General features: G+C 38.4%; 1 protein-coding gene and 1 pseudogene across 3 annotated transcripts in view; one reads left to right on the forward strand and one right to left on the reverse strand.

The window, feature by feature from the left end:
- The window catches only part of FRRS1 (ferric chelate reductase 1), a 63822-nt gene extending 46177 nt beyond the window's left edge, over nucleotides 1-17645 (forward strand). For 2 of the 3 annotated variants that reach the window (XM_055352832.2, XM_031005595.3), the window contains 8 exons: nucleotides 1413-1526; nucleotides 3550-3665; nucleotides 5397-5483; nucleotides 9115-9212; nucleotides 9468-9526; nucleotides 10683-10826; nucleotides 12382-12443; nucleotides 12523-17645. In XM_055352832.2, coding sequence (XP_055208807.1) covers nucleotides 1413-1526; nucleotides 3550-3665; nucleotides 5397-5483; nucleotides 9115-9212; nucleotides 9468-9526; nucleotides 10683-10826; nucleotides 12382-12443; nucleotides 12523-12615 — 773 coding nt within the window. In that variant the 3' untranslated portion in view covers nucleotides 12616-17645. Of the gene's footprint in view, nucleotides 1-1412; nucleotides 1527-3549; nucleotides 3666-5396; nucleotides 5484-9114; nucleotides 9213-9467; nucleotides 9527-10682; nucleotides 10827-11098; nucleotides 11189-12381; nucleotides 12444-12522 lie in introns of all 3 variants that reach the window. The other variant, XR_010130332.1, reaches the window with a different exon arrangement.
- On the reverse strand, nucleotides 16761-23816 carry LOC101154366 (high mobility group protein B3-like; annotated as a pseudogene).
- Nucleotides 23817-24925: the final 1109 nt, after the last annotated feature.

Below are 24925 nucleotides of genomic sequence, written 5' to 3' on the forward strand. Positions count from 1 at the left end.
TTAAATTTCTAACATTTTGATGTTTCCTTTCATTGTGTGATCAGAGTTGCCAAAAACTCAATGGATTTTAATTATCCTTTTAGAGGATTGACTTTTCTGATTTTTAGGGTTACTAGCTTAAGTTCTACCTTTATTTTTAATCGATCTTTTTTTTCTGGTTTCCCAGATTATATTTTGTTACTTTGAATGCACCTTGAATGAAATGATTTCTGTGTGTGTGTGTGTGTTAGGAAATTCTTTTAAGATGATAAAAACTTTTTTTGAATAGTACCTTGATTGCATCACACGTTTTGTTATGAAGTATCTTTATTGTTATACATCTTGATGAAGACATGTGATTTTAGTTTTAATTTCTTATTTAATCCAAAGGTTATTAAAAAGAGTAGTTTTATAAATATCTAGGTGGACAATTTTCCCCCTAGCTTTTCAATGTTAATTTTTAGTTTTGTTGCATTTTGGGCAGATAATACAACCTGTATCCTTTTATTTCCTTTTGGAAATTATTGAGATGTAGTTTGAGGTCTAATATTTATCATTTGTTTTAGACAAAGGTTCATATATATATATTTGTTATATTAAATGTCTCATTTTTGATGCAGCACAGTATTCTAAAAATATGTATGTTCCAGAATTTATTTACTCATTCCTCTAATGATGGATATTTAGTTTGTTTGCTTTTTTATTTTTTGCCAGCATAGAAAACATTGCTATAAACATTCCTGTACATATGTCTTTGGTAAGATAGATTCCTAGAAAGAACACACACAGATCCACACACATTTGGAATAATTCTATACATTCACTGATTTAATTTTGTACACAATAAATGGTAATAATAAAATAATTTATCCTTAATTTGCTTATGTCACTACTATTTGGAATTTTGGTTTGTCAGTTCAAATTGACCATGTGTGAAATAATGTATCATAAAATGCTTTTCTTTGTCTTCCAACCATCCTCTTTCCCCCAGCCCAATTTCAGTTAGTTTATTCTAGGATTTTATATGCAGGTGGTGGCCAATGGCTTGTAGATTTTTAAAAAATATGTATTCTCTTTCAATATTTTTTTTAACATTTTCAGTGATTTGTGACCATATTAACAGCATTTATTTTAATTTATTATTTAACTTGTCTCTTTATACCACCAGTTCTTTTACTATACATTCTCCATTCCTAGTTCTCATTTTAATTCATCTCTTGGTTGGCTACATTCTTTAACTTTTTTCAGGAAGTCTGTGCCCTTGCATATATCTTTATGTTGCTTTTGCATATGAATGACATCTCTGTTGATATTTAATTATTTTTTATTACCTTAAGAAATTTTGTTGCCATGCCCTGCCCGTATCTCAATTCCTTTTTTATTTGAGGAATTAATTATTCTTTGTCATGTTTAATTTTGTTTTTAATTTGCAGGTCGAATTTACAAGCACTCTCAGCAACCTTTGATTACCTATGAAAAATATGATGTGACAGACTCTCCAAAGAACATAGGAGGATCCCATTCTGTACTCCTTCTGAAGGTTCATGGTAGGTTACATGTGTAAGTACTTTGTGGAATCAACTTACCTGCTGACTCAGTGCTGGCTGGATTAGGAATGGCTGTGGATATAATGTAGCTAATTTTTATAAAGCATTTTTTTTTTTTTTTTTTTTTTGAGATGGAGTCTCGCTCTGTCACCAGGCTGGAGTGCAGTGGCACGATCTCAGCTCACTGCAAGCTCCACCTCCCGGGTTCACACCATTCTCCTGCCTTAGCCTCCCGAGTAGCTGGGACTACAGGCGCCTGCCACGACGCCTAGCTAATTTGTGTACTTTTAGTAGACACAGGGTTTCACCATGTTGGCCAGGATGGTCTCGATTTCCTGACCTCGTGATCTGCCCGCCTAGGCCTCCAAAGTGCTGGGATTACAGGCGTGAGTCACCGCGCCTAGCCTATAAATCTTTTATGTTTAAACACTAACACTTGCAGGCAGCAGCATCTTTTTTTTTTTTTTTTTTTTTTTTGACACAGCTGTTGGTAAGCATCATCTATCTTAATGTTTGCTAATTTTCATTAAAAATGGAGACTAGGGCTAATTCAGTGGTTTTAACCTTGGCTATAAACTAAAATCACCAGTGGAGCTTTTAAGACATCTATAATTTTGAAAAACTATCCTAGTTGTTTCTAACTGCAGCCAGGGTCAAGTGTTACTGGGTTAATTTAACTTTTATGAGACCTTAATTTTTACCATTTATTAAAATAAATGCAAATAAAAGAGTGGCCTGTGATTTTGATTAATTATAACAGTAGTTTGGTTTCAAAGGTACAATTTTATTGTTGCATTGATCAATGTACAAGTATTTGAGAGCATACAAAGTACGTAGTGCTGTACTTAGGCATCATATATAATACCTAAATGAGGAATAGAATGAAGTTGGAAGAACAGTAGCCTAAAAACAAGGCTCTAGGCCGTGCGCGGTGGCTCATGCCTGTAATCCCAGCACTGTGGGAGGGTCTGGTGGGCGGATCACTTGAGGTCAGGAGTTCGAGACCAGCCTGGCCAACATGGCGAAACCCTGTCTCTACTAAAAATGCAGAAATTAGCCAGCCATGGCGGTGTACGCCTGTAGTCCCAGCTACTTGGGAGGCTGAGGCAGGAGAATTTCTTGAACCCAGAAGGTGGAGGTTGCAGAGAGCTGAGATCACACCACTGCACTCCAGCCTGGGCAACAGACTGAGACTCCATCCCCCAAAAAACAAAAAACAAAACACCCAAGACTCTTAATATACTCTGGTTCTACAGATGAAAGTTGATTTCATTTGAAAACTAGCCTGGCTTATTGTTAAAAAGATGGGATTTAAAAGTATGGGAGTAGTGTAGTGTATACTAAACTACGGTAAACTCTTAGTGTTTTGGGGGAAACTTTCCTTATTTGGGATATTCCCTTTATATTTTCCAGAGTTATCCATTATAGTAAAGTTTTCGATAAATGCCATCACAGTTAAGCTTGAAAGTAACTTTATTGTTGTTGATTTACTTCTACTCATGTTGTAGCTCCAGTTTGGTAGTAATTGGATTCAGAAATAATGTGCCTAATTGTTTTTCACTGCCTTTTGGAGTGAGATGTGAGAAGATTTTGAAATAATTACACACAGGCAGTTATTACTATAGTGGTTAAGAGCACAGTTGCTGAAACCAGATAGGGTTTGTATTCCAACTTTGTAACCTCAGAAGAGCTACTTAATTCTCTATGGCTTTGTTTCACCATTCAGCAAAACTGGAATAATAGTTTTGCTATTCATAATCATAGGATTGTTGTAAAGATCAACTAAATTAGTATATGTAAAGCATTTAGAATGCCTGGCACGTAATAGGAGCTGTAGAAGTGTTTGCTGTTCGAAAGAGTAATGGTAGTAAAACTATAATGTATAGCATCTTTTTAGGTTGTACTTATGTCAGCTGAATGTATTTTGCTGGCTGTTTATATTTTCTGAGCATTTGGCTTGGTCATTTAAGCGATGGCTTGATTCGTTTGTGATTGTCTACTATTGCATTTATCTCACTTGTAGGTGCCTTAATGTTTGTGGCATGGATGACTACTGTTAGCATAGGTGTACTGGTTGCCCGGTTCTTCAAGCCAGTTTGGTCAAAAGCTTTCTTCCTTGGTGAAGCAGCTTGGTTTCAGGTAGGTGAGGGAAAAAAGTTCAATGCAATATTCATAGTATTTGAACATTGCAACATGAAAACATATGAAGTATGTGTATATGTGTATGCGTTTTGTGGTTGCAGTTGTAGGTTTGGGATCCTCCTTTTTCCCTTTGATTTCCTGATCAATTGAGAGTGGACACAATGTGCTTGATAGAGATAAGAATACAGACAGTTTTAGGAATAGTCAGGCTGGACTGGAGAATGTGTCAGGGCCATGTGAGTCCCTTTGTAATATAGACTTTGGGACCCAAATGACCTTTACTTATACCTCTGTTTGTAGAGGGAGATGTGGGAAGAGCATTTACCCACTGCACTGTACTGAGTAAGGTCAGGCCAAGGAATGCAGAGGAGCTGAAGAAAGAAATAGTGGGGGGCTTACTGTGTTTCAAAGCAAGGGTCACTCCTCTGGTTGTGGGCCATTGAATGTTAGATTAACTCATCAATTGGGATCATCTGTCTCCTGTATGGGTGGAAAGAGAAACTGAACGTGTTCTTTTTCATGCTCTTCCTTCCCTTGAGATGGGGAGGCAGTCTACTAAAAGGAACATAGCAAGAGCCAATGAGTATCCTTCAAAACAAAGCAAAACAAACCTTATCTTTCATGGGTCATGGAGTATAGATATTTACATATGTAGTGGAAAATCACTGAATTCATGTTGACTTAGAATGTACATGCCTGTAGAAAAAAATATTGCTTGTTCGAACAGTTTTGACTTTGTAAGAGGGTATCCTTGACACTTAATATTCATATAAATTTGTAGATTGTAAGGTTTACCTTATCGAGCCTCATTTCTCACTATTGTCTGGGAGGGCCAGTCTGATTTGTTCTCGGTACTGCTACCTGGCTCACCTTGCTCCTTTCTTTCTCTGCCTGTGGTTTGCTGCCAGGTGACTACTTTCTTGCTTGCACTTGCGTGACTTTGCTCTTGTGCTCTCTCTCTCTCATCTGCTCATGTGGATATTCCCAGCTCGAAGACTCTGTGTATTCTCTTTATCAACTCAAATCCTCCACTGCCTTTAAATTTATGATGCTGATGATGTGTGTATATACGTCATAGTTTTATCTCTGTCTCTATCTCCATCCATCCATCCATCCACCCATCTATCCATCCAGCCATCCATCCATACACACACACATACACAGGGTGCCTCCTACTTTCCCCAAGATAGTTTTGGTCTGCACCAGTTATCCTGGCATAATCAATAAACAGTGGCTATTTTCACACTTATTCTCCTAATTTGTATCATGAATTATATAGTTCACATATTTTTCTTGTATTGACTCAATTATGTCTGAAGCTCCTCAGGAGACAGTATTTTTTGTTTGTTTGTTTCCTTACTATCTCATTGCACCTGTCATAGCACTGTGCTCGATGGTGGAGCTTAATAAATATCTTTGGAAGGAAATGAAGGACTTGGCAAGTAAATATGCTCTGTGTGTGAAATATCCATTCCTGCTGCTCTGTGCAGGTGAAGTCTTGGCAAACACTTTTGAATGATGAGAATGGCAGCTTAGGGTTTTCTTTAAAGTTTAATTGTATACTAAGTTTTTTTTTTTTTTAACCTGGCTACAAACTGTGATTAGATGTCAGTTGAATGCATGCCTTCAGTGAATCTTACCCCATAGTCTTTTCCCCATTTTCCCCATTGTAACACCACCTTTTTTACATGGATAAGTGTCTTCTCAATTTGTCATTTTACCTTGCAGGTGCATCGGATGCTCATGTTCACCACAACTGTCCTCACCTGCATTGCTTTTGTTATGCCGTTTATATACAGGGGAGGCTGGAGTAGGGTAAGTATATCTTAAATAGGATTTTTTTTATAAATCCATTTTATGTCAAAACAGATTGCTGTTTTATTTTCAAATGATGGGTAAAAAGATATTTCAGCATCGATCCCTCTTTCTTTCCCTTTTGAATCATTGGATGGCTCTTTCACATGGTTGGAGGTTGGGGTATAGTGAGGATGTCAGTACAGATTACTTAGTAATGAAATGTATTTTTAGGGTGCATCATGAGTTATATACATGCTATAGCCTTAGTGAATTTTTTCTCACTATAGAGTGGTGACAATTCAATGTGTGGTATCTAAGGAACTTGAACAATGTGAGTGGTTTTCTCTAACTAGTACTGTGATGACCACTAAGCTAACATAATTTGGATTTCTACTCGGTACCCAGCGGTGCTAAGTGCTTTATATGCGTTATCTAATTTAAATCTCAGGCTGGGTGTGGTGGTTCACACTTGTCATCCCAGCACTTTGGGAGGCTGAGGCAGGAGGATTGCTTGAGCTCAGGAGTTCGAGACCAGCCTGGGCAACATAGTGAGGCCTCATCTCTATATATTTTTATTAAAAAATCTTTTAAATCTCAAATATAGTAGGTATTAATAATAATCCCATGTCACAAATGAAGAAACTGATGCTTATTCCCAAATCTTTATCTCCGGTCCAGACTTCTCCTGTGGCTTGAGACTCACACATCTAGCTCACATTGCATGCAGGACCTTGACTTGCATGTCTAAGACATTAGACTTAACATGTCCAAAATGGGACTCCTGATCATCTTTTCTCCCAGGCCTGTTCTACCCACTGCCACCTCCATGGTAGCTACTGGGATTCCATTGTTAGATCAAAGCCTTGGAATTATCATTAACTGTGCTCTCTTGCACATCCCATGTCAAATCCACTGGGAAGTTCCACTGGCTCTACCTGTAAAGTATATCCACAGTCCAACACTTGTCACTGTCATCAGATACTACTGTAGGAGTGTGAGCCTCCATCATCTTTTGGTTGGCCATTGCAGTAGCCACTTAACTGGTCTCTCTACTTCAACCCTTGCCCATGCACAATCTATTTTCTACAAAGAAGACAGTATTTTTTTTAAAAATGTAAACCAGGCCGGGCATGGTGGCTCACACCTGTAATCCCAGCACTTTGGGAGGCCAAGCAGGCAGATCACGAGGTCAGGAGTTCGAGACCAGCCTGACTGATATTGTGAAACCCCATCTCTACCAAAAACACTAAAATTAGCCAGGCGTGTTAGCACACGCCTGTCATCCCAGCTACTCAGGAGGCTGAGGAAGGAGAATCACTTGAACCTGGGAGGCGGAGGTTGCAGTGAGCTGAGATCGCACCACTGCACTCCAGCTTGGGTGACAGGATGAGACTCCACCTCAAAAAAAAAAAAAAAAAAAGTAAACCAGACCATGCCATTCTTGTACCCCAAACTAGTTTCTCTAATGTCTCTCAATTTTATTAAGAGTAAAAGTCAAAGTTCTTCCAGGGACCTTCGTGACTGCCTCCCAGTTATTCTCTGAACTGACCTCCTCGTCCTATCCATCTAGTCCATCTCCTTCCATACCAGCCTCCTGGTTGGTATGCAGACACGCCAGGCATGCTCCTGCTTTATGGTCTTTGCCATGATTCTTCTTTCTGCCTGGCACATGCTTCCATTACTCCCTCACCTTCCTCAAGTTTTTGCTCAAATAGAAGCCTCTCAGAGAGCCCAGCCCTGCTCTATTTTTTCCCATAGCACTCTTTATGCCATTTCATATAATTTACTTACTTGTCATATTTTTTCTTGATCTCCCTTCCAACACTACTATGTCAGCTCAGTCAGAGCTGGGATATCCACTGGTATGTTCAGAACAGATTTAAGTATATAGCAGGTACTCAGTAAACATTTAGTGAATGAATGAATAACTCTTATTGAGAATAAGTGACATACGTTAAGTTCAGAGCCTGTGCTTTTATTATGCTTTTCCAGTTTTATAGCCAATGAGAATTTGATATCAAAATTTCATATTTCAGAGCTTGGGCTGGTGCTACAGGGATAAGATTGATGAATCCTGGGTCACAGATATTACTAGGAAAGCTCCCTCCTGCTTTTTAGGTAGTTTATGGGTCAGTCAACCTATCTTTTTAAGGAAGTTATGAAGATTTTGTGATATGAATTGAGACATGAGAACTTTATTTTATTCAGACATTTGGGACAAAGGTAACACTTATTTTGTAATTGTCTAGTTTATAGCCTTTGCAATTTATGAATATGATAGAACAAAGGTTAAGAGCACCATTCTAAAGCTGGATTCCTTGGATTCAAATCCTGGCACCATGACTTATTACCTGGGGCACCTTGAGCAAGTTATTTAACTATGACCCTCAGTTTACTCACCTGTAAAATGGGGGTGGTATAGTATCTATCTTATAGGCTTTCTGTGAGCATTGGGGTTAAAATAACTGAAAGTACTTAGGACAGTTCCTAGCACATTCTAAACACATGCAAGAATCTTGTTGCTGCTGCTGTTTAATTTTTTATTAGATAGAGACCCTTTATATCTCTAAAGTCATGGTTATAATTTTACCCATGCATAACTGAGTCCATGGTTTGAGAATGTTTTCATATTGTTCTTTTGTTAGCCTTTAGTTCCTATTTACAAGGACTTCCTATCATGGCTCAGAAACCACTATGTCCCTGTTTCTAGGTCACAGATAGAAATCTGTGCTACCGAGCGTGGGCATCACTGAAAACAGACAGTAGTATCCCTCCATCCAAATGTGTCACAGGTTAGAGCATCTTCTTAGCCCTTCTCTTAAGTGTTTAAATGAAAAATCATTGTACAAAGTGGTCTAATCCAAATATCTGCTGTTCTGAGCAGGCACATGACATCACTAAGGGAGGAATGCAGCAGAAACTATTGTGATACTCTCAATACTTTTTCTTGGGTTAGATCTTCATTCTGAACTGAGGTGATAAGCTTTTAATACAGTGACTATATAGGTTATTCACTGAATCAACAAACATTTATTGAGTGACAAAGACTGTTAAGCTCCAGGGTTACAGGGAGTCATATAGAACCCACAGTTCAGGGAAACATAGAGGGCTAAACCAATTATTACCACACATTGGGGTGACTGCGCTTGACATGGGGACACTAACTAGTCCCAGCTGGGCTGCAGATGGCTGTTCTGATGTTGATGGCCATCTATTAGGTTGGTGCAAAAGTAATTGTGGATTGAAATACTTGAAAAAAACTGCAAAAACTGCAACTACTTTTGTACTAACCTACAACGTCCTGATGGGGAAAGGTAGCATTCTGTACATGGATTCCACCACAACCATGTACATACTCTATGACCTTGGACATAGTTCTTGATATCTCTGAGCCTCAGTTTCCCCATTTGTAAAATTGGGATATTGATAACCAGTTGTCAAACATTGTAGTGAGAATTAGTGTGTGTAAAGTGTATGCCTGGTACAACGTGTATACTCAGTGAATGTTGCATATTATTATTATCATCATTATTGAATCTTTAAAGCCATGGAAAAATACTAAGAATACATCTGTGTGTATTATTTTTAACTTGAGGATTTAAATTGATGAGAGAGATTGAGGCCATTAAAATGATGTAACTTTGTTTAGCATGCAGGTTACCACCCATACCTCGGCTGTATAGTGATGACTTTGGCAGTTCTTCAGCCTCTTCTGGCAGTCTCCAGGCCACCTTTACATGACCCAAGGTACTTAGAGCCTTTCTATATAAATGCTCTCTTAATGTAGATATCATTAGTTGGCAAACTAATCTGTTTTCAAATGGAAAAATTTTGCATTTTATAAAATTCAGTGATAAATTATAGTTACTTTGAAATACTTCAAAATGCATTTCAGATATCTAATTCCCAGACAATAAGGGAAATTACATGCTTTTTATTCTATTGGGAATTAATTATAGTTCCATTGCTTTTAAGAATACTGACTGGTTCTTATTTTGGTAGAAGGCAAATGTTTAACTGGACTCATTGGAGTATGGGAACAGCTGCTAGAATAATAGCAGGTAAGAGATTGTGATGCCACTTATTCATATATAATTGCTAGCTGCTTATATTGCAAGTTGTAATTTGGCTTAAATGATTTTTAGATGCATTAGTAATTGGAGTAATTGGTTGTTGAGAAGAAATCAGCCTTAAACGTTGAAATCCAGAAAGTAATTTCTAGAGGTAATGATTTAAGTCATTATTTCAGTTTTAAGTTTAAGGTCTTTACAATAACTTTAAAACTCTCATTTAAAGACTTATTTTAGTATTTGCCTTTGCCAGCAGAATAAGCTATGCTGATGGCCAAACATTTGAGTAGCTCAAATTGAGGGTCATTTGTGAATTGGGTTGAGGTGGGTTGCTGTGTTCAAGCTTTCCATCTCCAGGTCCTTTCCATGGGGCTTGTATCTTCCAGGGCAGGGTGGTTTTCAAAAGTCAGGAATAATTATGCAGTATATTTTGATACCTTGTATAATAAACACCTAAGTAGGGCACCTTCTACCTTAACACTGCTATAGTCTATGGGATTCTTTGTCAGAGGGGGAGTCCAATCAACTGTGGTTTCTATACTTTTCTCCTTTCATATATTGCAGACTTAAAACAATCTGGAAAATGTGGGTGCATCTCTTTTAAGGATTGGTAGATTACGCAGCCATAAAAAAGAATGAAGTCATGTCTTTTGTAGCAACATGGATGCTGCTGGAAGTGATTATCCTACATGAATTAATGCAGAAACAGAAAATCACATACCACATGTTCTCACTTATAAATGTGAGCTAAACAATGAGTACACACGGACATAAAGATAGAAACAATAGACCCTGGGGACTCCAAAAGAGGAGAGGGAGGAATGGGGGAAAGAGTTGAAACACTACCCTTTGGGTACTATGTTCACCACTTGGGCGACGGGTTCACTAGAAGGCCAAACTCCAGCATTATTATGCAATGTGCCCTAAACCGCCCCCCACAGCTGGTAATTCATAATCAATTGCCCATCTTGCCCTATCTAGCCTTATAATTTTAAAAGTCTAAATTAACTATTTGGTCTTAGGTATTAATCTTCTTTTATCTCAAACTCTTTTAGTATGTTTTACTTGATAATACACATACACAAACACACAATTGTCTCTCTTGGTGGGACTACATTTGAATGTAACTTTTTTCTTTTGTATGTAGTGGCAGCGATGTTCCTGGGAATGGATTTACCAGGACTGAATCTTCCTGATTCATGGAAAACCTATGCAATGATTGGATTTGTAGCCTGGCATGTTGGGACTGAGATTGTTCTGGAGGTACATGCTTATCGGCTCTCTCGCAAAGGTAACCTGCTAAAAAAGCCACGTTATGTAGAATCACTTTTATACAAACCATTGGAAAAGAATGAGTTTCCTGATAGTAATGGCTGACTGTTACATTGTTAGCTCACTAAAAATTTGTGATCACTCAGCCAGTGGTAGAAATTGTGATTTCCTGCCTTTGTTTTTTTACATTTGTTACTATTAGAAGTTGTGAATAAGATATAAAGGAAAGGTTTTAGGTTTTAGGGAGGGAGTCTTCCTTGTAAGTACTTTCACTTTGCTGATCTGACTTAGAGCCAGTATGGACTGGGAACTCTGAATGCCTAGAGCTGAGGAAACCCTGAGATGGAGGAAGAAGAGACTCAAAGTCAACACTGGATGGAGGTGCAGACAACTTTGACCTATTTGACAAATTTACTGGGTGCTATCATTTAGGCTGTCATGTGCATAATTATGTAGCTAGGAGCAAGCCAGCCAGATAGGAAGGACTGGTTTTGCTTTTGCTCTTTAGTGACAAGGTTTGTTTTGGTGCCAGGCAAGGTCAGGATACCTATAGCCACCATTAGGAGTGGAGAAATTAGTAGGGAATGGGTATCATTTTAAACTACCCTGGATTCTAGGCTAAATGTCCTTTGTGTCCTGCCTGGTTTTCATAAACCAAAATAAGTGAAGGTGGCCTTCTAAAAACAAAAATTCTTTGTTGTCTAGTGTATATGTTGTAAACTTAGGAGAGCCTGGGGTGGCTTCAGGAGCTGAGTAGTACATATCTGTCCTGCTACTTTTGATCCTTGATAGGCTTATATATGCGGGGCTTTTGATGACCACTGAATTATGGCTTACTGTTTTTTTGTTTGTTTGTTTGTTTGTTTTGAGACAGAGTCTCACTCTGTCTGTCATTCAGGCTGGAGTGCAGTGGTGTGATCATAGCTCACTGCAGCCTTGAACTCCAGAGCTTAAGCCATCCGCCTGATTCAGACTCCCATCTAGCTGAGATCACAGGGATGTGCTATCATACCCAGCTAATTTTTTAAATTTTTTTAGAGACAGGGTCTCACTTTGTTGCCCAGGCTGATCTCAAACTCCTGGGCTCAAGTGATCTACTCACCTCTTCCTTCCAAAGTGCTGGGATTGCAGGTGTGAGCCACCATGCTTGGCCGATGGCTTACTGTCTAAAATACATATATACTTAAAACCTGGATAGTTATCGTATGTCAGTTTGATTTAGCTATTTTATAATGTATGCATATATCAAAACATCATGTCATACACCATGAATATATACGATATTTTGTCAATCAAAAATAAAACCAAAGAGCTTAGATCGTTATGACTTTGAGGTGGTGTTTAATGACTAGAAGAAGGCATATTTTAAGTTATTTAACAAATGTGTGCTCTTGCCAGATTGTCCACATTTGTGAGAGGCTTAATTGTTCAGGAAGTTTGCAATAATTAGTAGCTTGGAATGGGAGAATTTCTACCCTGGAAATTGGGGTGAACAGTACAAATCAGGTTTTTTTAAAAATTTAATTTACCTGCATAACGCTGCCCTTAAAAACTTATGTTATTATTCTTGACAGTTGAAATATTGGATGATGACAGAATTCAGATCCTTCAGTCATTTACTGCAGTGGAAACAGAGGTAAGTCCTTTTCTTGTTCATTGACACAAACCTTAATGGTAATACTTTTTTTTTTTTCATATCTCAATTTTTCTTTCAGGGTCATGCTTTTAAAAAGGCAGTGTTGGCAATTTATGTCTGTGGGAATGTTACTTTTCTCATCATATTTTTATCTGCAATCAACCATCTATGAGCAAGCAAAGACCTTGGCTTTTGCAGGCCAAGTGATAATTATCATCAAACCAAAGAAACTTGAAGCCTGTCCTGACTGCCTGGAGCATATTTGTGAATTCTCACTTGGAAGACTGGGGTCATGTCTGTAGAGGAATTCTGAAGTCCAGCCTTTAGAGAACAACATTCAAGAGGGTCATATAGACTATAAATTAATGTCATGCCCTATACGTAATTCTGGGTCTTAAAGGAAAGATTGTACTTCAGGAGAAGTAACTCTCAAATATTTCATGCCAAGATTTTAAGAATGTTGGTATTTAAGAAAATAAATAGTGATTTGGAAAATCACAACAGATGTCACTAGGATAATAAAGAGATATATTACGGTATATATATATATATATATATGTATATATATATATTTTTTGAGACAGAGTCTCGCTCTGTCGCCCAGGCTGGAGTGCAGTGGTGCAATCTCGGCTCACTGCAAGCTCCGCCTCCTGGGTTCACGCCATTCTCCTGCCTCAGCCTCCTGAGTAGCTGGGACTACAGGCGCCCGCCACCATGCCCGGCTAATTTTTTTTATATTTTTAGTAGAGACAGGGTTTCACCATTCACAGGATGGTCTCGATCTCCTGACCTTGTGATCCGCCTGCCTCAGCTTCCCAAAGTGCTGGGATTACAAGCGTGAGCCACCACGCCCAGCCTATGGTAAATATATTTTGAACTACAAAGGTGCTGTGGTACTTTAAAGAAAAACTATTTTTACTAGTTTATCTGAATGGTCTGTGGACTTTATTTAGAAACTGTTTTTCAGTTTAGTTTTCTGGACATATCCTTTGCTCAGTGTATTTTGTTACTTCTCTAGTAAAGGTAGAAGTGAAGCAGATGCCATTGTAGGTTTTACCAGCATTTAAATATATTATGAATTGCTTAGCAATGAAATGCAAGTATGCATCTTTGCTTAAAGATACTATTTATGTATTCAGCTACAGAGATGAAATAGCATTTTATGTGTTAATTGTTTTGGCTATGAAATTTAAGTCCTTATAGCATTTGGGGATTATACACTTGGATTTCAAAATTGATAAAACTCACCCTTGTGAACATATCTAATAGATATTCTGTTTACTTGTAGAAATAATATAATGTGTCTGGTTATGTTTTGTTAGACATTTTTTATGGTCTACTGAATCAGAATAGTCAGTGTTATATTCCTTATTTCAAGAATTCATCTATTTTATGGCTACATCTCATATGTGCTATGAGGACTTCTAGCCAGTGGGTGGCGCTGTAATACCGAAGTACTGCACTGCTTTGTTCCTGTTTCCTTGTGCTGATTCCTTTCTAGTATTTAGGTAACATTACCAGATGGCATTTCCCTTAAATTCCACCAACTCTTAATCTTTATTTTAAAAATGTCTACTTTTTTTTGGGTGGTTGGGGTAAGGGTTAAAACCTTAAATTAGTAACCGCTGTTTATTTCCAGTTTATTTGTTTTCTGTGATTATTTATAATAATTGTTTGATATTTGTTTTTACAGTCCCCTGACCCTGTAATAATGAATGCAGCTATCTTAGGCAAAGCAAATAAATAAACTGGGCATTTTTAAAATAAAACATGTAGGAAGTCATACTTTATTTCTTTAGGCATTCTTTCTGATTATGTTATAGTTTCTGCTTGGCCCGAGAACCTAATTTCTATATGGTGTGAATAATAGCCTCAGCTATGTAGCCTACATCTTTATTTTATTAATATTTTTCAAAAATTTTCTCATTATTTCTTTTTTTATATTTTTATTTTTTGAATTTACTTAACCAACTTTCTACTAATAGCCTACATCTTTTACTGGGTAAAATAATGTGGAAGTTTAGTTTTTGTTCCTTTTATAGGTGTTTATCATAAGCGGCTTAGGGCTTAGATATGAACTTTCTGTGTTCATATTCTATATGTGCCATGCTACTTATAATCTAAATTTTCCTTTTGAAGGTCTTTATTAAAAAAATTTAGTATAGCAAATTAAATGTGTACTAAAGTTATTTTCCTCCAGTTTTCTATACTAAGGAGCTTAAATGTTAATAAATTTCTCAAGTTATATTCTACATCTGACAAAGAAAAATTCTCTTTTTTTTTTTTTTTGAGACAAAGTCTCACTCTGTTGTCCAGGCTGGAGTGCAGTGGTGCAATCTTGGCTCACTGCAGCCTCCGCCTCCTGGGTTCAAGCGAGTCTTGTCTCAGTCTCCTGAGTAGCTGGGACTACAGGTGTGCACCACCAGTCTCGGCTAATTTTTATATTTTTAGTAGGGACGGGGGTTTCACATGTTGGCCAGGCTGGTCCCAAACTCCTGGTCTAAAGTAGTCCACCCGCCTCAGCCTCCCAAAGTGCTGGGATTACAGGCACGAGCCACTGTGCCCAGCTGAAAATTCTTTTAAGGGAAAGATGAGTCTTGATGTGTTTGGTCTTCAAATATGTGGGCTTGCTATATTTCGAGTGTTGAGGCTAAGATATTTTAACTTTTTCTTTTTCAGTGCTTCATATGTTGGCACTATTTTGGTCTTTGCCAACTTACATACAGAGTTCCCCGAAGAAGCCTTTGCCATTTAATCTTTTTTTTTTTTTTTTTGAGACAGGGTCTTACTGTGTTGCCCAGGCTGGAGTGCAGTGGTGCGATCTTAGCCCACTGCAGCCTTGACCTCTTGGGCTTTAGTGATCCTCCCACCGCAGCCTCCAGAGTAGCTGGAACTACAGGCACCAACTCCGTGCACCACCACAGCCAGCTAATTAAAAAATTTTTTTTTTGTAGAGAAGGGATCTCCCTTTGTTGCCCAGGCTGATCTCGAACTCCTGGGCTCAAGCAATCCCCTTGCCTCAGACTCCCAAAGTGTTGGGATTATAGGCATGAGCCATTGCACCTGGCCCCAAATAGACCAAATCTTTTGATTAGAACCAAATTATTATTATTCTGCTTATGGGTGGTTGGTATCCACAAATTGCAAATGCCTAGTCTTCACTCCTCTCAGTTTTTCTTTTTGTTTCTGTAATAAACACTCTGGGCAGTTTTTCAAAAGTTATTTCTTTTGATAGTAATTATTGTTAAATTAAATGCTTTTATATCTTTAGCAATGTTGCCAAAAACAATGAGCAAAATCATGTTTTCTTCTAAAGAAGGGATGCAATATGAAATAAAGATGTGTGTGCTTTTCAGAAAGAAATGAAAGAAATTCTAGAAAATTGTGGTTGGGCTGGCATTAATAGCTGAGGCAATAAAAAAATTCTCTAGTCTGCAGAAATCAATCTTAAGGGCAAAGGTAGTCTATAGTATGGGTTATCAAGTAAATGAATCAAATTCACTTTAGTACTTTATTTTTGTCAAGGATTTTGTCTCTAATGTGTGTTAAGCAATACCTCATCCCTTCCACATCCTGCACCAGTCCAGGCTGCAGTGGGAAAAGACAAATGCAGCAGATGCCAACTAGGAAGCTCTCAGGGCACATGTAGTGTTTGGCTGAAATTCTATTTATCTGTATATTCTCATGAGGCAGGGAAAAAAAGAACAAAGGTCCTTGTTTAAGATAATCCATTATAGGTTGGAATGAAAGGAAAGATTCTTCTAAGAGTCCTTTTTAAATCAGATTAGGATATTCACAGTTCCTATCCACAACCTGCTTCTTTCTTCCTTGTGCAGCCCCTACCAAGCTCATCTCTGCACCCAGGTCACAGATGGTTACCAGCCTGGAATGCCCTTCTCAGTGAAACGGGAAATGTTCCCTTGTCCCCCTTGCAGGGTGTGGAATGGGGATGTGGCTGGCTTCTTCAGTGCCCCACTGCTCAAATCTAGGGGAGCATACAGATGGGCAGGCTGTGGGGCTCCGACCCCACAGCAATGTCTAGCGGTGAATGTTTGCAGCTGAAGCCCCAGTGGGCATGTGTTACCACGTGCTCTTTTAGTTTAGCTGTCCATAGTTAGCTTGTGTTAGCTCAGTTAGACCCCTGCCTTATTGTAAGGACAGAGGGCTTTCTGTATCCCTGGGTTCTTGCCTTGGTGTACCAGGAGAATCGGATCACACCTGGGCTTGGAGAACGAGTGCAAGGTTTTACTGAGTAGAAGTAGCTCTCAGCAGATGGGGGAGCCAGAAGGGAGATGGTTTTCCCCTGGAGTTGGGCCGCTAGACTGCCTGGGCTCTCCTCTGATTGCCCCGGCCAAACTCCGCCAACTGTTCCTCCTTCCGCCAGTCGTGGCCTGTCGGCATGCTGGGATCTGTCGTGTGCTCTTCCTCTGGCGTGCTCCCATCCACATCCTCTCGCTGTCCAGCTGCTTGTGTCTTCTGCGATGTGTTCCTCTCCACGTCCAGCTGCTTGTGTGTCTGCCTGCTAGAATCTTGGAGGTTTTTATAGGCACAGGATGGGGGCATGGTGAGCCAGGGTGGTCTTAGGAAATGCAACATTTGGGCGCTGAAGGCAGGGGTGCCTGTCCTCACTTAGGCCCGTGGGCACGGGTTTGAGGGTGGAGCCCTCGCCAGGGACCACGCCCTCCTCTACCCAGCACTTCCTTTCCCTCCTTTCCTGTTATTTAAAGGGACCACTCCCTTCCCAGCACTTCCCTCCCGTTATCACTTACAAAAGCTAGTTTATCAAGTTCTAGCTCCTTCCCTGACTTGCTGTCCAACATTGGTATCTTTTTGTTGTGACCATCCTTATAAATGGGATGGGAGGCAGCTGATCCTGTAAATTAAAAAGGACTGGAAATTAGAAGACCTGAATGTGCATGTTTGCTTGTTGGTTTACAAGCTGCATGTCCTTGGATAAGTCACTTATCTTCCCTGGGCTCTATTCTTTCATCTGTAAAGCCCATCTCACAGAGCAGCTGTGAGGATCCAATGAAGTGATGCCAGCAAAAGGTGCTTGCTTCGTACATGTTTTTGATGATGTCTTTGCCATTTGATTGCAGTGTTAAACTTAATAAATTTTGCATGTAAAATGTGTACTTTTTATAAAAAATATTTGATGTTCATCTTGAAAACATTATGCTGAATAAAATAAAGCAGACACAGGACGGCTATTGTATTAATATGATTTCACTTATATGAGGTACCTAAAGTAGTCAGATTTACAGAGACAGAAAGTACAATGGCGGGTACCAGGAGCTGGTGGGAGAAAGGAAATGGGAAGTTAGCGTTTTTTGTTTTTTTCCTTTTTTGAGATGGAGTCTCGCTCTGTCTCCCAGGCTGGAGTGCAGTGGCATGACTGGATTCTAGGCTAAGTGGAGCTGCAGACAACTTTGACCCGTCTGACAAACTTACTGTGGGCTCAGCTCACTGCAACTTCTGCCTCCCGGGTTCGAGTGATCCTCCTGCCTCTTCCTCCCGAGTAGCTGGGATTACAGGCATGTGCCACCACTCCTGGCTAAATTTTGTATTTTTAGTAAAGACGGGCTTTCACCATGTTGGCCAGGCTGGCCTCGAACTCCTGACCTCAAGCGATCCGCCTGCCTCAGCCTCCCAAAGTGCTGGATTACAGGCGTGAACCACCACGCCTGGCCAAGGTTAGGGTTTAATGGGCACAAAGTTTGTTAAGGAAGATAAAAAGTTTCAGAGATGGATAGTAGTGATGGTTGTACAACACTGTGGATATGCGTAATGTACTGAACTGTACTTTAATAGCATTTATCATTATTATGTATTTTTTGCCACAATAAAAAAAGTGGAAAAAAGCTAATGTTCATAGCAGTGCTATTCACAGTAACCAAATGATGGAAACAGCCCACATATCCATCAACCGATGAACAGATAAATTGTGGTATATAAATACAATGGAATATTATTCAGCTATAAAAAGGAATAGAGTGCTGATACATGCTATAATGTGGATGAACCTCCAAAACATTATGTTAAGTAAAAGAAGTCAGACACAAAATTTACATTTTATGATTACATTTATATAAAATATCCAGAATAGGTAAGTCAATAGAGAGAAGAGAGATTGATGGTTACCAGGCGCTGGGTGTGGGGCAAGAAGGGAATAGAAAGTAATTGCTTAATGAGTATAAGGTTTTATTTTGGGGTGAAATGTCTTGGGACTAAATAGAGGTGGTAGGTGACAAATTGTGAATATAAGAAATGTCACTGAGTGTCCACTTTAAAATAGTTTCACGTTATGTGAATTTCATCTCAGTAAAAAGATTACCTTGTTACTGCTCTTGGATTATCACTTTGGGTAGAAAAAACTGGGGGTTTTGCTGGCCATAAATTTGGTATCCATCTAATTTATTATTTTGTTGTCAAAGAAGTTAATGTAATTGTATATTATGCCTGGCCATATACCTCTGTTTTAGGGGAGAGGAAGTTCCTAGAGCACGTGCTAAAGAGTATATCTTTTTCATGTGGTATCTTATTCACATGTAAAAGAAATTGTACTGTGCTCTGGGTTTTCTATGAAGACCTAAACACACTTTTGGATTTTTCAATTAGACATTGATGTATGGTAGTCAAACTCTTGGGATAAGAATTTCCTGAAATCACACATTCTAAATATCTGACTTGCACGGCATTTAATGTCTGAGTAAGAGCCTACCAAATCAACCCTTCTCCAGAAAACCAGTGTAAACTTCAGAAAGCAGCTGCCTGAAGGCCTCAGAGAGTGAACACAGGGCTAAATCTTTGTGACCTTGGGTTAAGCATTGATTTCTTAGATATAATATGGAAAGTACAGGGATAAAGGAAAAAAATGATTATATTGGACTATGCTATAAATAAATACTTAAGTGCTTCAAATGACAGCATCAAGAATATGAAGACAGTCCACAGACTGGGAGAATGTATTTGTATTTGCAAATTACATACGAAATAAGAATACGTATTTCTATAGTATCGAATATAGAAAGAATTTTAACAATTCTAGGAAGATTCCTGGAGAGAAATCCACATGCAGAGGAGGAAAACTATTTGGAGTGAGCTCTGTTTCTACATTTTAGCATCAGGGCAGTTGTAGTCAGTAGAGTGCTGGGTGGCAGAGGATCCAGTGGAAAACCTGCAGTTTCTCTAGCATAGGAAATCAGAGGACTGATGGCCGGGGCAACTGAAGCTGCTGGAGTCAGTGGGTGATCCTGAAAAGGAAAATGCTAGAGAGGGGATCCCCAATCCTGTTTGCCCACATCTCTCTCTGGTTGACCCTTGAACACGTGTGAAGCCTGATAAAAAGCATCTAAGGAAAACCTACAACTGACATCACTTAATGGTGAATAACTGAACACTTTGCCCCTATGATCAGGAACAGGACAAGTGTATGTCTGTTCTCGTCACTTTGCATCAATGTTGTATTGGAATGGCTGTAATAAAAAAAGGTAATAAGTATTGAGAAGGATGCAGAGAATTTGCATAAATATACACCACCTTTACCTCTAAGGTATGAATTACATAATAGTCATTTAAAGATTTCTATGCTGGAAGAATTAACACAGGAAGAGTATATATTTTTAGTGAGGAATATCTGCATTTTTATCAAAAAATACAATTTTCTATAGCTATACCCTTTGTGATTTTTGAATTACATACATATTACAAAGCTACAATAATCAAAATAGTGTGGTACTGGCATAAAAACAGACATATAGATCAGTGAATGGAACAGACAGCCCTGAAATAAGCCCTCTTGTCTATGGTCAAATGATCTTTGATGAGGGTGCCAGGATCACTCAGTGGGGAATGGGCAGTCTCTTCAACAAATGGTGTTGGAAAAACTGAATATCCACATACAAAAGAATGAAGTGAGCCCTTTATGTTACATTATATACAAAAATTAATTCAAAATTGATGAAAGGCCTAAGCTGAAGACCTAAAACTGTACTCCTAGAAGAAAACATGGGGAAAAAGCTCATGACATTGGGTTTAGTCATACAACTTCTTGGATATGACAACAAAAGGCATAGGCAACAAAGCAAAAATAGACAAATGGGACTACATCAAACCCCAAAACTCCTGTATATCAAAGGAAATAAAGTGAAAAGCAACCCACAGAATGGGAGAAAATAATTGCAAATCTTATATCTGATAAGGTGTTATATGCAGAATATATAAGGAATTCCTGCAACTCAACAACAAAAAACCAAGTAACAAAATTTAAAAATGGGCGAAGGACTTGAATAGATATTTCTCCAAAGAAGATACACATATGGATGACGAGCATATGAAAAGATGTTTAAAATTGTTAATAACTGAGAAATGCAAATCAAAACCACAATGAGATATCACCTCATATCCATGAAAATGGTTACTATAAAAAAACCCCAGAAAATAACAAGTGCTGGTGAGGATTTGTAGAAATTGCAACCCTTGTGCATTGTTGGTTGGAATATATAATGGAACAACGGTTACAGAAAAGAGTATGGATGTTCCTCAAAAAAATTAAAAATAGAATTACCATATGATCCAACAATTCCACTTCTGGATATATACCCAAAAGTATTGAAAGTGAGATCTCTATGAGATATTTGCACATCATGTTCATTGTAGCATTATTCACAATAGCCAAGAGGCAGAAGCAACTCAAATGCCCATGTATGGATGAAGAAAATGTGGTAATAAACACATCGTAAAATATTATTCAGCCTTAAAAAATAAGGAAATTCTGTCACATGCAACGACATGAGTGAACCTGGACAGCGTGATGCTAAGTGAAATAAGCCATCACAAAAAGAAAAATACTGTATGGTTCCGCTTAGATGAGGTATTGAAAGTAGTCAAACTCATAGAAACAGAAAGTAGAATGGTGGTTGCCAGGGGTGGGAAAGGAGAAATGGGGAGATGATGTTCAGTGGGTATAGGGTTTCAGTGTTGCAAGAGGAAAAAGTTCTAGGGCTCCGTTGCACAACAATGTTAATTTTCTTAGCACTACTGAATTGTACACGTAAAAACGGTTAGGATGGTAAATTTTATCTTAATGTATTTTTGCCACAATTAAAAATAAAAATTAAAAAATTGTATTTGTAACTAAAAAACCTTCCCAGAAAGAAAACTCCAGGTCCAAATGTCTTCACTGATGAATTCCAGCAAACATTTAGGAAGAACTAATATTGAGAGTACACCAACTTTTTCGGAAAGTAGAGCAGTAGGGAACATTACCCAACTAATATTATAAGGCTTGCATTACCCTGATACTAAAACCAGACAAAAGCATCACATGAAAAGGAAACTACAGACTATATTCCCCGTGACCATAAACTGAAAATCCATAATTTAAAAAAGTACTTAATGAAATATTAGCAAATTAAATTCTGCAACTTACACAAAGAGTAATACATCAAGGCCAAATGAGATTTATGCAAAGAATGCGCTGTTGGCATAACATCTGAAAAATTTGTCAATGAAATTCACCAGTTTAGACAAAAAAGGAGAAAACCCATTTGATGATCTCAGTAAATGCAGAGAAAACATTTGACAAAATTCAAAACACATTCATAGTAAAAACTTAGCAAACTAGGAGTGGAAGCTTCCTCAATGTAATAAATAGCGTCCAGGAAAAACCTACAGCCAAAATTATACTCAATGGTGAAAGATAATACTTCCCCTCTGAAAAATCAGAACAAGGCAAAGAATGCCTGCTCTCCGCATTTGTATGTAACATTGTACTGAAAGCCTTAGTGCAATAAAGCAATGAAATGAAATAAAAGTCATAAGATTAGGGAAGAAGTAAAGTTGTTTTTATTTGCAGACAACCTGATCATTAAGTAGAAAATCCTAAGGAATATATTAAAAAATGCTAAAATTAATTGAACTTATCAGAGGTGTAGGACACAAAGTCATTATAGAAAAGCATTTTTAAAATAGATGAACAGTTTTTTAATTCATCCCCCTCCTTTACTTCCTCCTCGTCTTCTTCATCTTCCTCTTCCACTTGTTTTTGGGCAACTTTAGCAGGACCTTTTGCACCACCAAACTTTCTAGACTTATAGTCAGCAACATCCTTCTCATACTTCTCCTTCAGCTTTGCTGCCTTGGTGATTGATATGGTTTGGCTCTGTGACCCCAACCCAATCTCACCTGGAATTGTAATCCTGATAATCCCCACGTGTCAAGGGTGGGACCAGGTGGAGGTAATTGGATCATGGGGGCGGTTGCTGTTCTTGTGATAGTGAGTTCTCACGAGATCTGATGGTTTTACAGGTGTCTGGCATTTCCCCTTTTGGCACTCACTCCATCTTGCTACCCTGTGAAGAAGGTGCTTGTTTTTCCTTGTCTTCTGCCATGATTGTAAGTTTCCTGAGGCCTCCCCAGCAATGCGGAACTGTGAGTCAATTAAACCTCCTTCCTTTATAAATTACCCCGTCTCAGGTTTTTCTTCATAGCAGCATGAGACTGGACTAATGCAGTGAGGTAAGGCTCCTTTTCACTGTCATTTAAGTTATTCCACATCTCATCCAGCTTTTTTGCCACATCTCCAATAGAGATGTCAGGCTTTGTGAATTTGATCTTGGGCAGAATTCTGAACAGAACAGGAGGAATCCAGATGGTGGTCTTTTGTGGGCATTAGGATCCTTCTTCTTGCCTCCCTTAGCTGGTATGTAATCCTTCATTTCCTGATCATAGCATAATTTATCCGCCTTTGCCATTTCATCAAATTTAGACTTCTCTTTACCAGACATGGTCTTCCACCTCTCAGAGCACTTCTTGGAAAATTCTGCAAAATTGACAGGGACCACTGGGTTTTTCTTCTTAGGTTCTTCTCTGCGCATCTGCACAAAGAAGGCATAAGTAGATATCTTGCCCTTTGGTTTCTTGGGGTCATGGATCAGCAAACAATATTAGAATGAAAATTCTCTCCAAATTGATCTATAAATTTAATTCCAATCAAAAGCCTAGCAGCCTCATTTGAAGGGGTTTACAGACTGATTCTAAAATTCACATGGAAAGACAAAGAACCTTAAATGGTCAAGACAATATTTAAAAAGACAAAGTAGCAATGAGCATGCCTAGTGCCCAGATTTTGTTGTCTGTATCATTTTCCAATAAAAGCAACAGAAACTCTTGGATAAGTTGCTGATTCCAGAACTGGGGTAAGAAATACATAGGATGAGACTGGGTCATCTTGTAGTGCCAGAAAGTAAGGAAAAAACAAAGCAAAATCACTTACAGGGATATGTCAAAGGGGCACAGGAGCCTACTGAACGAGCTTTCAACAGCCAAAGCTGGACCAATTTGAGCAGCAAGTTGTGTTGGATTATAACCCATGGTTTGTACCCTGGTACAAAATACGTACTCAGCAATTTTCAGAACTGTCAAGGTCATCCAAATACAAGGAAAGTCCGAAAAAGAGTCACAGCCAAGCAGAGCAAAAGGAGACATGACAACTAAAAGTACCATGGTTTTCTTTCTGGGATTTTGGAACAGAAAAAGGACATTAGCTAAAGACTAAGGGAATCTGAATAAAGTTTGAGACTTTAGTTAATAATATTGTATCACTACTGGATTGTTAATTGTAACAGATGTACAATGCTAATGTAAGAAGTTAAAATAGGAAAATCTGGGTACAGGGTATGTGGTAATTTTGTGCTGTCTTCTCAATTTTTCTGTTAATCTAAAACTGTTTTTAAAGTGTATTAAAAAAACAAGATAAGATTGGAGGACCTAACCCGACTCAATTCCAATATTTATTATAAAACTACAATTTTAACCAGTATAAATAAAGTGTGCAGTATTCATGAGAGATATGCAGATGAATGGAATAGAGCAGAGAATCCGTATGTAGACTCTCACTTCTAAGACCAACTAATTAACAAATGTGTCCAGGTAATTCAATGTGAAAAATAATAGTGTTTCAACAAATATAGCCGGACCAACTGAATGTCTCTGGGAAAAAAATACTCTGAACTTTTATTTCACTTACCCTTCACCAAACTTTTCCTTTACTTACTTCTACTCCACTTAACTTGAAATGCCCCATTGACCTAAAATGAGCACTAAACATACAAAACACCAAGATATGAAATGATAAGGGTATATGATGTCTACCTTCATGTGTGACACCTCAGCCAGACTTGATGATGGGCAGGACACCTGGTTCTTTTAATTCGCTGACAAATTGAGTCCTCACATGACTGTGTTAGACATGTGACCTGTACCTCATTTTATAGATAAGGATACAGGCTCAGGTAAGTTGTTTGTTGCCCAGGGTTATACAGCTAGTGTGGCAGACACTGTTGGTGCCTGTGTCATTTCCCCATGGTCCATTTTTGCAGCACCATAGCTGCAGTGGACAGTTCCAAGTGAGTTCAGACTTACCATCCTTCTAGAGGCATGTTCTGTGCTTCTTTCTTCTTTTCACTCTGGGCACTAAGGGA

Source organism: Gorilla gorilla, chromosome 1 (assembly GCF_029281585.2).
Source record: "Gorilla gorilla gorilla isolate KB3781 chromosome 1, NHGRI_mGorGor1-v2.1_pri, whole genome shotgun sequence".
In the NCBI taxonomy this organism is placed as follows: domain Eukaryota; kingdom Metazoa; phylum Chordata; class Mammalia; order Primates; family Hominidae; genus Gorilla; species Gorilla gorilla.